Source organism: Bacillus rossius (genome assembly GCF_032445375.1).
Source record: "Bacillus rossius redtenbacheri isolate Brsri chromosome 4 unlocalized genomic scaffold, Brsri_v3 Brsri_v3_scf4_1, whole genome shotgun sequence".
Taxonomy (NCBI): Eukaryota; Metazoa; Arthropoda; class Insecta; order Phasmatodea; family Bacillidae; genus Bacillus; species Bacillus rossius.
Window position 1 is genome coordinate 27239383 of NW_026962010.1, and position 15138 is coordinate 27254520.

Consider the following 15138-nt stretch of genomic DNA (forward strand, 5'->3'; position numbering starts at 1 on the left):
CGCAGACTGCGTCGAAACGTCCCGTGTCTCTGGTGGTGCTGGTGCTGCTGGGGCGGGCTCTGGTGTTGTTCGCCCACTTTCATTTGCCTCCTCTACCAGCAGCATCATTTCGTAGATGGCCCACGAGGTGTATTTTGCAGGTGATTCGCTGCACGATGCGCGCAAACGAACAGCCTGCTCTTCTAGGTGCAGCTGAGGCTGCTGCTCTTGCGCGAAATCTTCCAGATCCCACATCTACTGCGCGGACCACACGTAAATTGTGGCCCTGTTCCGGTCCTCCGGACATGGCTGCAAGTGCGCCCCGCACAATGATTGATCCGCCTCGATCCGCTTGCCTAGGTCCGCAGGGAGTGCCCTCACAGAGTGCAACTCCGCTGCGAAAAACGGGGTCTTGACCTCAAGGGCGATTCCGCGCTCGTATCTTTCATTATATGTGATGCGCCTAGGCATGGCTCTGGTGTATGCAGGACAGGTCCGCATCGTCCAGAGGCTCGGGCAGGAATGCGCTAGGCGAAGAACCACTTTTCATTAGCCGACAGACTGCGCGGCCAATCAAGCGCGACTAGGCGGCCGGTGGGCAAGGAACGATTTTGGTTGCTTGTGTTTTTGTCACTCTACCATTTAGCCCAGGAAACAAAGGTTTAAACCTGTGAAAAATTTGTCCAAAGCTGAATTTTTGCACAGTGGTAGAGTCGACTATGCTTAATAATATACCGAAAGTTTACCGCTGTAGACCTTGTGCGTATCACTGAAAATTTGCAGTTAAGTCCTAGATGACAGCGACTTGCAGCAGTTCATTAAAATGCTTCCCATTTACGCACTTTTTACCGTAGACTCTCGATAGCTATATGAAAATAATCTTAAAGCACTACTACACACATTTATAATGAATAAAGTTCTAAGTGTTAGTATTAAAGGTAAGAAAAAAAATGTTTAATTAATGAAATAAGTTTTTTTTACATCAGTCAAGGCAATAAAAAGACAATTATCTTACAAATAAAGGGTATTACGCAAATATTTCTTAAACAAAAGTTTTTGTATAGTTCTTAAGCTTTACAGGGACATATCTCTCAAAAGTCTAGCTTAATTTATAGGATCACTAGAGACTCCCGAGCTTATCAATGTCGTCTACGCACTGCGACAGAGCCACAGCCGCAAGCGCTGTGGCCACTCCCACTCCCACGAAATCGAAGATTTTTTATCATTTTTTAAAATTTTCTCCTAACTGAAATTTAAAACAGTGGTAATATTTTCTAGCAACATTTGAAATATTTACCTCCGCAAACCTTGCGCGGAACACCGAAAACGAAAAGTTAAGTCCTAAATAATACTTTATTGACCACTCAACAATATGGCACTCAAACGTAATTACTATAGTATACTTTCAGAATAGCAAGCCAAAACTTACTCGAAACATTATTCTCAATGCTTAAATTTAAAAACCTTTCACTACGTTTGACTAAATATGATATTTATTCAATAATATTAGAAGAGAGGTGTTATGAAAAAAAAAAAAGCTCAAATGGAAATACGTATTACAAAAACACGAAGAGCCCGATGTGAAAACATTAAATAAAAGTAGTTGGAAAGTTCTTAAACTTTAAATTAGTTTATTTGTTGAGAGCCTGGTACAATGTGTCTGACCGCTGAAGCGATCCGAGCTGCGTAGTGTGTACTATTGCGAGGATGTCGAAGTAGGTTCGGGTCGGGACGAATTTTGCTGTAAAGAAACAAAGGTTTTTATGAAAAATTATCCCAAAGCCGAAAATTTGTACAGTAGTAGAATGAACATTTCTTAGTAACACGTGAAAAGTTTACTGCCGCAAACCTTGTGCGTCACACCAAAAACGAGTAGTTAAGTCCTAAATGATAATTTTTTGCAACGATCCACAATAATGGATATTGCAAATGCAGTTTATGAAGTAGACTGACAGTATGGAACCCAAAGTAATCTAGAAACATTGCCCTATCTGAGGATAGTGATAAAAAGTACAAAGTTTAAACATCTTTCTATAAAATAGACCATTTAAATCATTAAAGTTAACGAATTCATTTTCATTCAATTTTACGGAAATGTTAATACATCTTACATAAATATAAAGAGCCCTACGTGAAAATCGCTTTCAGTAAACCTTTTTGCATATTTATTCATCTTTAAATTGGTATATTTGTTAAGGGTCTCATACAATTTTTTTAACCGCTGAAGCTATCCGAGCCGTGTAGTGTGTACTACTGTGAGGTTGTCGAAGTAGGTTCGGGTCGGGACGAATTTCGCTGTTAAGAAATATGGTAAATTATCCCAATGCAGAAACTTTGTACTGTTGTAGAATAAACGTTTCTTAGTAACATGTCAACAGTTTACCGATGTAATCCTAGTGATCACACCAATAACGAGCAGTTAAGTCCTAAATGATAATTTCCCAAACGATTCACAAAATTGTGTTTCGTAAATAATTTAATAAATCCCTAAATACTTTTTTTAAGTAGGCTCTCAGTATACAGCAAACTTGGTTTTTTCTCAAACGCCATACTGCTACGGTAATAGGAATATGAAATCACTACAGACAAGATTTTGTTCCGTTTACTATGGTGAAACCAGAGCTAACCGAGAAATGACTGAGCGTCCCGGAAAGTTGTGATATTTGACGATATTGCGCGAGTAGCACACCCGTACAGAGAATGGCTAGTTTCCTTAACCGTTAGGATTTCTGGTACGAACACCCTCTACAGGTATGGTCATAAAATACATTCAAACTCTTGCAAAAACATCCACCACCGCTCTTTGCCACTAGCAATCCAACGACGTCAGCTAGGCGCAGCACTCAATTACATTATCTTATAAAAAAAATTTAAATATGTAATGCTGCCTATACATTTTACAACATAACTCGTGTTTTATTTATTTTCTGGAAAAAAACCTATTATTATAGGAATTATGTTATAAAATTGAAAAAAAAAAACTAGTACATTTACGATTAATCGTTTTATTCAATTTTTATTAGTAAACTGATTTTAAAGAAGTAAATATATAATTTTTAATATTTTCGAATACAGGCTACATTAAAATTTTGCATTGTTCTGATCAAAAATAAAACGATGTATCAGAAATAAAAAAAAATTTATTGCTAAAAAAATTATTTTTAATAATAAAATTTTTGAAACAGAATAAATCCATGCAGATATAATACCAGAGGTCCTCTAGAGTTTTTCATTTACAAGTTCCAAGCAGAAATCGTTTATTGTTAATTTTATTGTATCAAAAAACATTCGTATAAGAAAAAAATGCATATCTCATTACATGGAACATAAATACATCCTCTCATATGAATTAGCTATGTTTTAAGTAATCCCTAAATAAGACCAAGTTGAATGAGTGTCGCAGTACGCAGTGGGTCGCAATTCCGCGCCGGCGCGGCGGTGGCCGTGAGAGATCAGTACGGCCGCAGTACACTGCAACGCTCGGGCCGCTTTAATGAGCCAACTAATTACGTTAGACTCTTTATAAATATACTGTCTTAAAGCTAAAGGTATAACCAAAAACATTTATTTGGACATTTTTCGCAGTGGTATCTTCAAATTGGTGTAAATAGTATTTTTATCTGGGTGGCAAAGATAAAAAAAATGTCATGAATTAATTGCTTAATATAATATCTTTAATATTAACAATTTATGCTTTTTACAACATTAATGGCTGTATTAGAGTCTCAAGATTATTTTTGTAATTTTATGGACAGTCTAAATTAAAAACTGTACGAATGGGTAGCATTTTATTGGACTGGTGTAAATCGCTGTCATCTAGGACATAAATGCAAATTTTTGGTGATACGCACAAGGTCTACAGCGGTAAACTTTCGGTTTTTTATTAAGCATAGTCAAATCTACCACTGTGCAAAAATTCAGCTTTACACAAATTTTTCACAGGTTTGTGCCTTTTTAAGTCTTGGTTTCCTGGACTAATTCGGGTTATAAAACATGCGGGGAAGGTCGCAACTGTGTTGGCGGAAGGTTTGTCAGCAGGGGGCGGGGAAGGGACAGGCAAACCCGCTACTTCCGGGCAGCTGTCAAGGCGTGAAAAAGAAATGTGATCTCCGTCCAGGCGCGCTACCCTAGGGTACATGTGTGAGTTGCCTGTCAGTACCTGTCTGGGCAGTGTGCCTGTCTGATATGTGCAGTTGTTCATGTAGCTTATCCAGAGTGTTTTTAAAAGTAATTATGATTGTGAGTGTGTGGTTAAAGTTGGTTATTGAAAGTGATTTTGGTTTGTGAATTCATAGTAAGTGTTTTTGTATTCATTGTTTAAATATTATTTACTTGAAAAGTTTTTATCTATGTAGGCTGCAAATTTATGAATTTAAACTGAAAAGTCATATAATTTATGTTTACTAATTTTATAACTATTAGTATTTACCATGGAACATAGTAAAAACTCTGCAATTTCTACAAAAGACAGAAATATGGTTGGTTGGACAGATGTCTGAAACGTTCATTCGTACCAAACTTTCATCTAAACGGGAAGTACTGTCCGTATTTTTTTATTATAAAGAACAAGTAAAGCAAAAGATTCGTGAAGCTGCTTATTCAACCTCTAAAGATTTGCTAGCCGTTTGGAATAAGGCTAGGATACCTACCAGACAGCAAATACATGTTGTTGATAAAGTAGAAAAGTTATTCAAAGAGTGGCAGAATCTGAAGAAAAATAAAGAGAACAAATCTAAAAGATCAGCAGTATTAAGACTAAAAGAAGAAACATGTAATTACAATTTAGATTACTTATTTGATGTAGCGCATGCAAAGGCACTGGAAATGATTCAAATTCAAGACGATAGAGACTTTTTAGTGTTGCAGCGTGAAAAAGGACATCCAGGGAAAATAGGTCGCATTGACAAGAAACTATCCAAGAAGGAAGAAGAGCAAGAGCGTAAAAAGGCTCGAATGGAGGTGCTTAAGGAAAAATGATAGTATTAAGGCAATCACGTGTAAATCAAAAATTCCTAGCATTTTTTCCGATGATGAATCCTCACATGATTACAACAGTGACTTTGAGGGGCCTTCAACATCTAAATCTGGGGAAATACAAAACATAGGACTAAAGAAAAGAGGAAGAAAAAAAGCTGCTTAACAGAGAATTGACTACAAGCTTGGATGTTGCAAAAATAAGTGATCGCAAAGCAGCTCTTGTCCTTACATCCACTTTAAATCGGCTGGGATGTGATCCTGCAAAATATAATCTAAATTTTTCTTCTATACGCCGCCAGCGAGTTGAATGCAGACAGAGCATAGCAGAATGTATAAAAAAGTAGTTTTCAGCTACTGTACCTTTAACTGTGCACTGGGATGGGAAAATGTTAGAAGATATTACAGTACAGGAAGTAGGCGATCGTCTTCCATTTTTAGTTTCAGGGAAAGGAGTGGATCAGCTCCTTTGCATACTAAAACTTGAATCTGGAGAGGGTGAAAAAATAGCATCAGCAGTTTATGACTCTCTCGTTTCCTGGGGTATAATTGATAAAGTGAAGAGTATGTGTTTTGATACAACTGCATCTAATACTGGATCACGCAAAGGGGCTTGTATTTTACTTTAACAGAAAAGGGATAAAGAAATGCTTTGGCTACCATGTAGGCGCCATATTATGGAAATAATGCTCGAATCCATCGTACAAAACCAATTAGGACCTTCTTCAGGGTCAGATAATTTGTTATTCAAGAGATTCCAGAAATGTTGGTCATCGCTCAATAAAGAAGAATATCTAACAATTGAAAATGATGTAGAATCTATGGGCAATATAAAGAATCTTAAAGATGAAATAATTGTCTTTTCTCAAAAACAACTAAGTGAATATCAGCCAAGAGATGACTACAAGGAACTGTTGCAGCTAAGCATAATATTTGTAGGAGTTCCAGAAAAAGGTGTATCATTTAAGAAGCCTGCAGGTCTTCACCGTGCTCGATGGATGGCCAAATCAATTTATTCTCTGAAAATATTCTTATTTAGAGAACAATTTAAATTGACGAAGCTCGAAGAAAAAGGATTGCTTGAGATCTGTATGTTCTCGGTTATTATTTACATAAAGTTTTGGTTCCAAGTTCCATCAGCATCTTCGGCACCAAGGAACGATTTAGAGCTCCATAAAGAGCTGAAGAAATATGAGGAAGTCAACAGTGTTTTAGCAAAAACAAAATTTGTGGCCATTTATGGTACATTTCTGAAGAACTGATTGCTCTATCTTTTTTTCATGATAACGTTGCAAATGCAACAAAGAAAAAAATGGTGGAAGCACTGAATAAAGAAGGAGCTAAATTCTCTCCAAAGCGCATCACTGTTGATCTAGACACTATTAATAAGAAAGGGCTGGAGGATTTTGTCAGCAGTAATACAAAACGATTCTTTTCCATTGCCGGAATCGGTTCAAAGTTTATTGGAAAAAAAGTTGAAGATTGGAATAAAGACGAAGAATATGTCAATATGAAAGGATAAGTGAAGTCATTCAAGGTAGTAAATGATACTGCAGAGAGAGGAGTGTCCCTTATTCAGGAATATAATAAAATTCTTACACTTAATGAAGACCAGAAACAGTACATTTTATTACTTGTAAAATCATTCAGGCAGAAGTATCCAGGCTACAAAAAATCCACATTGTTTTCTGCCTAGTGGACTATAGCAGTTGGTTAGGTTTGATTTGAATAGTTTTTAAAAGACTGTGTCTGTACGTATTTTTATTGCATCATTACGTTAAAACAAAAATGTATACTGTTCGTTAAGAATCTAAAAAAATATAAATATATAATTTCAGACACTTTATCACAGTATTACAAGACCATGTTTGATATCTATTTGTAAGGAAATGAAAATAAAAAGATTTATTGGCCAAATTGTGTTATTTTTTTTACCATTACCAGTTATTTTATTATGTAATTAAAAACAAAATAGAGATAATTTTAGCATTTAAATTAGGCTTTAATAAAAATTTTTATACTGAACGACCACAAACAACTGGGTTGTAATAAAAAAATATTTATTCCCCACAACAAATTTTTTTTTGAAAAATTTTAATTTTGCAATATTTTTTATGACTTCAAAGCTTGGAAGCAACCCCTAAAACTTGTCCAAAAAAATTGAAAAAATTATATTTTGTTTTTCTCATCAGGTAGAACAAAATGGTGGGGTGAACTACAGCAAAAATAAAAATGATTTATTTTTGGTCTTTTAAGCATCACCCTAGTATGTATGTATGTATGTATGTATGTATGTATGTATGTATGTATGTATGTATATTTAAATTTGTATATTTGTTCAAAAATATGTTCACTCAAATATTGTGTGTGTAATGTAGGCGTGAGTACGTATGTGTATGTTTGTTTATCCAGTCGTTTGGTCTGTGGTTAGAACATCCCAGCTTGCTTACTGCCGGAGTTGAAAATGTTTTCGATTGAGATTTGGTTTTATTTCCTTTCATTCATGTGTCACCTAAGGCAATCGCAGGATCACCTTATCGAGAAAACCTTAGGTGTTTTTGCGGTTTCCAACCACGCCCTTAACTGATGTTACCAAGCTCACAATTCAGCTGATATCATCATCATCATCATCTTCATCATTAATTTAATAGTCATCTGAAAGTTAAACGTTCTCATGAACTCATGTTTGTATTAATATAGGATATGATATGTATTTATATTATGTTATTTATATATCTGTAGTACGTTAATATTTATAAACATGTGTATAGGTTACAAGTAGGCCTTCATTCAATTATGTTGAAGATTGGAATTTTGTACACATAGGGGTATGTATATATGTTTGTTTACGTGTATGCATGTACATATGAATGTTTGTGTATGTGTCAGGCATGAATTATTGAAGTATTACTTCCAAATGTGTTTGGAAAGTAATTAATTAGGCTAAACTTGGTTATCTGGTAAATGTATAGATGATAGGAAACAAATATTTTATTTTGTATGTTGAAATGAAGGGTTGCAACAAAAACATGGAAGATTAAGTAAGTTTATCAATTAGCAGAGTTTCTCACAGAAATATTTGTGACGAGGAGACCTCTATGATTATAAAGGGCCTCGGAAAAATTTGCTACTGCTTGGTGCTAATGAACGATAACATGTCGGTGTTTAGACAAAAACACTTATTGGTGTTGTTTCCTCGGGATATAGCGTAATGTACTTGTCCGGTTCAAACACCGAAGACAAAGTTTAAGTGATGTTGACACAAAAACTTCAAACAAATGCAAACCTTTAAAATTTTTAAAGAATTAAGTCATACTTCCAACTCAAAGACACCTAACTTAAAATTATAAATTTACAAGTGGTACTTGGTTCTTCCCGCCGTATTTAAAAACAGTGAGTGTTCTATATACAACCAATCGAAAATTCTTTTTAAAACTATTTTTTAATAGATGCAAATATTTTAATTACATAATTTGGCAAAAATATTTTTGTATATGTTGATAATACATTGTTTTACATTGTTTATAAAATTGTTAGGAGCAATAATGATGACTAAGTTTTAAATATTCACATTAAATCATGTAGATTTGTATTAGTAATAATTAGAGAACCCGAAAAATGGTAAAGCGCGAAATTCACATAAATAACGCAAAAATTTGATACTTTAAACGAAAATTGCAACTTTCCTTTGATTTCGACATAGTTGCAAAATTCACGAATTTTCGCGCGAAATTATCAGATTTCTGCATGAAATTCTTGCTTTTTCGCACAAAAAATGTCCTTATGTCGCAACTTCTCTTTATTTACGCCATCATAAACATAGGGTTGAAATAAACTTAGACTGGCTGTGATATTATCTTCGTTTTGACACTTTACTGAAATCCACGTATTTTTATTACTCTGTTTACAAGCAGTAAATATTGGGGAAGCCTATGATGTACATTCTATATTGCACAGACCCGAATACTCACGTTGGCAAGCCTTCTTTTCACAGGCGAGAGAGCCAAACGCCCAATCGTGCATGTTCGGTTTTTTTTTTTTGTTCATTGTAAATAAATATACAACTCATGATAACTAATGGTCAATTAAGTTAGGTTAGTTACATTATAAATACTTTAAAACCTTGTGGACGGTTGATTTGATTAGGATAGCTACATTAAAGATACTGTGAAATCATGTAAACGGTTTCTTAGCCCTGGATAGCTACATATTAAAACGTTATTTGCTAAGCAACCATAAAATGATTTTACAGTATTTTTAATGTAGCTATACTTACCTAATATAACCAACCTTCCACAATGTATTAAAGTATTTATAATGTAGCTAACCTATCCTAATCGACCGCAAAATTTAATGCCACACCGGTTTATACAATGAGATAGAACAGAAAAAAAAAAGTGAGCATGAACTTTGGGGAACTTCGGGTTTGGCTCTCTGGTCTGTGAAAAGAAGGCTTGCGAACGTGAGTATTCGGGTCTGTGCAATATAGAATGTACATCATAGGCTTCCCGTACCAATGAAGTTTATTTTCGGTGTTCCACCTTCCATAGTGTACATTTAAGTACCAATTCACATAAAGGCAGAAAGTCAAATCATACATATGAATAAAAAATTTGTCCCAATTGTAACTGTAACAAGTCACAGGATACAATGTGTTTCTTGGTTTCAAGACACTGCACTGACTGGCAGGCTGGTATCCAGAAATGCGGGTTAAAATAAATAGCTGAACTAAGGAAGCCTTTATCTTATCTTTGCAGGACAGAACCACACTTCATCAAAAACACTGCTGTATTTCATCTTACTACAGCAGTGTGAGAGTGAGTCTATATTACAGCTCGCTCTTGCACTGATAAACATGTCTTCACAGCAATGGACACGGATACTGTTGGAGCAATTGAGACGGTGTTACTTTTAAAAACAAATTCCATTTATTGTGAACATCTTTCAAACTTTGGACCCCCAACTAACTTTAATAGCAAAAAACTTTGTCGTAATGAACTCGTCAGTTTCTGAGGAAATGCATTTTAGAATTTAAAAAAAAAATGTAACTGAAACATGGAGCATTTTTGTCTTGAAAAATGTTTTTGGTGGCATTCTAAAACATTAATTTATGAACAAAAAAAATTGAATTTAATACACGTGTAGGTTCCCAGTGAGGAAGTTATATTTTTTAATTTTTTTGGATCTGTAAACTGCCATTAACTACCTATGCAAAATATATATTACCAGATGCTATACAATTATTGAAAAACACTTTGTCCAAAAAATACAATTTTAAATTTGTATGATATATGGCAACACAGAGAGTGGCTTCCACACTGCAGTCTAAGAGTGGGGTGCTCTATAGCCCGTGTTAAGGAGGCAAGAGTGGCATGGAGGCTTCCTGACGTGACGCTTGCAGGAGCTGGCGAGGGAATTGGAGCGAGGGGTCAGCAGCAACCCCGTGAGCGTCCACTGGCTAAGGGAAGCCAGCGAGAAACAGCCCATCTCCTCCCCCCGTGCAAACCCCGTGAGTACCCCGTGTCTTTACTGGTCGCAAGTTTCCCCAGCCTGTGCAGTTCTCTGATTTTATATTTCCTTTCAAATACCGGACCCAAAACCGACTTTTCTTTCTTTGGTTTCGGTTCCTGGTATTTTGCGTACGTTTCTGCTACCTCATGTAGCGATACTTTTTCATGCGGAAAAATTAAACAAATTTTTTCTATGTGACCTATGTTTTGTGATGTAATAATGCATGAAAAATGTATTTCATAGAATATGTATTGTTTACAATTAATTTGGGGAAACATAGGAACCAAAAGATGCCATGTTAGTTTCAGCAGTGTTTAGGCTATAGATTCTGTGGTTAATTTTTCTCTATGTTACAGTGTAGTGTATTTAAATTTAATTCCTGAAATTCATCATGACTGATCATTTCTCTTTTTTTTTTTTTTGAGTGATCTCTGCTTTACAAAGAAAAAATTTCAAATAATAACAAAACAAACTGTTATGACACAAACACAGTTGAAACAAAATGGCATCTCTCAGTTCCTTTCATATTTTGGTAGTACTGTTATTGAAGTGAAATCTGCTGAGCGGCTACAATTTTGGAGTGTTAAGAAAATTCTGATCGCATGAGGGAAATAATTATGTACGTGGTGGAGGAATTGGTAGAGGAGGAGAGTGTGTCAATGGCAATGCCACTGCAACACATGCACTAGCGATTGAATGGGAATACAGCAAAAGGGGGGGGGGGGGGGGGAATAGGTACATAGCGTAGCATGCTATATGCTAGTTGTAAGGTCCGGAAGGGAGAAGAGACAATAGGGGAGAGGTAGAAATGATGCAGCAGTGATGCTATGGAATTCTAGTAATGCTGCTTGTGTTTGTCTACTGCTCAGTTTTCTTAATCAATTATTTTTATGTGAATTGATGATTGGAAATGTAAATAATTTATCTCTATCGTATACCTAATAAGCAAGAAGTTTCACTTCTGTCCCGCAAGGACTCCATGCACACATTTTTTTTAGTTGGAATTTTACGATTTCTGGCTTTTCGTACGTTAAAGGCTAATTGCAATGTAAAAAAAGTATGCAAACGGAAAATTGCAGTATAAAACAATGTAGATTAAAGCTGTAGACTAAACTACCGTGTTTTATTGTATAATCGTCACACTTGCATAATTGTTGCACTGTTATTTGAGGGTATAAAAATTTGGGATAAAAAAATAATAAAAGTTGCATGATGTATTTGGTCCCACTGTTAGATTCGGAGCGCTTTGTGTAGGTTGTTAAACATGACCTTGCCAAAGATTACAGGACAAAGCACCATGCAACAGCAATAGGTTTTCAGGTTGCTGTGAGGCATTGTGGTTGTTATAATGGGAAAGTATAGTAATTATGATTACGGTAAATCTCATTTAATATGTACCGACACTATACGTTTTCCCGTCCGATATGGTCAAATGTTTCGGCCCCGCCATTTTATCCATGAGATGTACGTTACTTTATTCCATGTAAGATGTGCCCATAAACTTCTTTACAAAACAATGTAACTGAAAGTTGAATTCCGTTATTTCTTAGAATAATACTGCCTACTTAAATTAACAGAAATTTGATGTTTTGTGATAGGTGAGGGGAAAAATGGAGATAGGTCCTCATTGTTAATTCCCTGCCCCTAAAAATGTAAAGGGTTTGATGCAAATTTATGGCATGCTTTGGTATTTTAACAGATTTGTCCAAAACTATGTGATTATGTGTGCCCCTATTAATAATCTAAAAAAAAAGGAGTGAAGTTTGTTTGGGGAGAAGTTGAAAATAAGGATTTTATTTAACTAAAAAATACCATTTCTCAACCCCCGGTTTTAGTTGTTCAGGATTTCAAGAAGACTTTCGGTGTAGATAGATACCATATTTACTCGCATATAGGTCGCCATCGCAGATAGGTCGCACCCATAATTTGAGGTCTTGAATTTGGTATTTAAGATTCCCCCCAAATAGGTCGCACCGGTAATTCATTACCGCGCCGTGCGCGGAGAAAGGTCATTGTACTCGATCAGCTGCTGTTACGGCGCGCCTGCTGGCTCTCTTTGTTAACTGTGCTGCGCATGCGCAGTATAACTCACTCAACGCTCCGCCCAGACTCGTGACCTTGCATCAGCAGCCAGCCAATAGATGCGAGCTTAGCGGAAAAAAATATAAGCTCCACCTCCCGTGTACCAGTTTTGAACAGTTCTAATACCAGTTTATTGGTATACGCACCAGTTTTCTCGCTGCCGTGACACGTTCATGTTTACGTCCATCTTGATGTCTTGATACCAATAATTAATTAATTACGATCCCCAGGAATAAATTGTTAGTTTAAAAAATATGCGTCAACTGTACAATACTTCCGAAATTATAAAATACGTATAAAACAGTTACCAAGAATCCGCTTATTTTATCTTGTGAAGTTTGTCTCGTACCAGTATTTCGGCTAAGTTGTGACATAAATACAGTATCAGAACTTACAAGCAGCCACGTTTGTTTATACATTCGTGAGTTTACGTTTTTCCCTCGTGCCTTTTAGATTGTCTCCTGCTATAATTACTCGGACTTTTACACGCCTAGGCTTAAATTATTATATGTTTAGAAATAAAAGCAACTTTTGATGTTATAAAATATGTATATTTTGTGATTTAAAATGTTCATTGCCGACTATAAACGTTACGTTTTTCTCGATGTTTTTAGGCCTACTAGCTAATCTTATCTTCTCTTAAAGTACCCACGGTATTTTATGGTTGTTTATGGTTGTTACGTGACGTAAATAGCGGGATGGAATCTATTTTTGAGTCGTAATTTGCGTGAAAGTATTGTATTGGACTAAATGGGAACTAAACGGGACCTGAAGAATATAGTGCAAATAACGGGAAAACGTAAATAACGGTAACGTAAATAAGGGGTTTCGCTGTATGTGTACATTGTAAATAAATTTGCCTATACCTATATAAACTTCTTTTTCGCATTTTAAAGCAAAATATTGCAAAAAAAAATTCCTCAAAAATTCTAAAAAAAATTTTCTTCACATATAGGTTGCACTTCATTTTTTCCCCACCAAATATGGTAAAATTGCCGCGACCTATATGCGAGTAAATACGGTACATCAAGTCTGGCGTTTATAGAGCAAATTTGTTACAAGAAGGAGAAAAAGTTTTGTAGCTGGTAATGTTTACAAGTAGAACCCTTAATAAGAATTAACAGTGCTACAGTGCATATGAAAAATAAGCTCTTGCATGTGTGTTTGCTGTGGTGAGGAAATTAAAATTTTTTGGAACCCAATGAGTTCTAGCCAAGGAGCATATAAAGGATAAGAGTTGTAATTCAACGGTAATCGGCGAGAATCTTGTCGAGCTCGTTTGTTTACCGAACACACCCGAAGTCGGCCCTACCGTACTACCAACTGCTGAACACAAAACTTGTTACAATTTTTTTATTATTATATTGGTACTACAAAAAAAAACATTGTTGGCGGGAATTTCAAAAGCTATTGTTTATGTTATTTATATATGTAACTTTACTTCACTTAAATTACTAAAATATAACTTTATATCATTTAAATTACTATTATGTGACTATTTTACTTACCTTGAATACATCTTGGGAGTAAATTGTTGATTATCATTTTTTGATTCAGCTCTCTCTCACACTCAACTTCCTAATGAATTTGTCATACTGGTTTGCTGGTTGTTTTAACTGGATTACTAAAAAAAATGTAATTTACGGTGTTTTTTTTTAATACTAAGACAATTACTCGCAACAGTCCAAAGTAATCGAAATACAAAACATACATTGAGATCTTACCCTAATTAAATCTCATAAACACCAGCTATTAAAATACATTAAAGAAAAATTATTTGATCTAACTTCAGTTAACATTAACTTGGGAGAAATTAATTTTACACTACTTGAAGAGAAAGAATACCTTGCTAAAATACAAATTGACTAAAATAACATCTTTAAGTCAGTTCAACAGTATTAATTGACAATGGCCAGAGCAGACCCAGAGTACATTTGTAGTTTTTAATACAGTACACTCCCTATTTAACGCGGTTGTTGGGGGACATAACTTTTACCCGCGTTGTTGCATAACCGCGATGTTTCGATGTGACCAAGGTCAAAAGGCATAAAACACAGCATGTGTTCTAATAGGTCGGCAAGCACGCACAGTATAGACGGCCCGCCTTTGTGCGGACTTTGCATCCGCAGTTTCCACTAAACACGGGTGAAAAAATAAAAATAATAAATTTTAAAGATAAATATTAAATGTTGAATTGTTTTTATTTTTCCGCGTGCCGCGCACAGTTTGTCGCACGGCCTACGAGCGCGCCACACGCCGCCATACACACGTGCGGCACACAAGCTGCTGCTGCCAGTCTCGTGGTGTTAGCCACAGTATCTGCTTCGTCAGTGTCCGTAACAAAGTAAGTGCAGTGTGTGCGGTTACACACGATTCTGTGGTCAAAGTCTTCTAAAAAGAAAGGCCGTAGTGATACTTCAAACCGAATATGAATCGCAAAGTACCGAGTTTGATTGACAAAATAAAAATTCTAGATTTACTTACAGATAGCTTGTCTTTTGTAGAAGCAGGCCGCAGATACAGGAAAAAAACGATTCTAGCATTCGTACAATAAAAAATAAAGAATCGTCTATCGTGTCAAGTGGTTAAACT

At 35.6% G+C, this 15138-nt stretch overlaps 1 protein-coding gene across 5 annotated transcripts in view; it reads left to right on the top strand.

Annotated features, from left to right (window-relative positions):
- The window catches only part of LOC134541497 (dnaJ homolog subfamily C member 17-like), a 210725-nt gene that overhangs the window by 180065 nt on the left and 15522 nt on the right, over nt 1-15138 (top strand). For 4 of the 5 annotated variants that reach the window (XM_063384987.1, XM_063384992.1, XM_063384988.1 and 1 more), the window contains one exon: nt 10355-10462. The exons of the other annotated variant lie outside the window; for it this stretch is intronic. In XM_063384987.1, coding sequence (XP_063241057.1) covers nt 10355-10462 — 108 coding nt within the window. The remainder of the gene's footprint in view (nt 1-10354; nt 10463-15138) is intronic. 5 annotated transcript variants of the gene reach the window in all.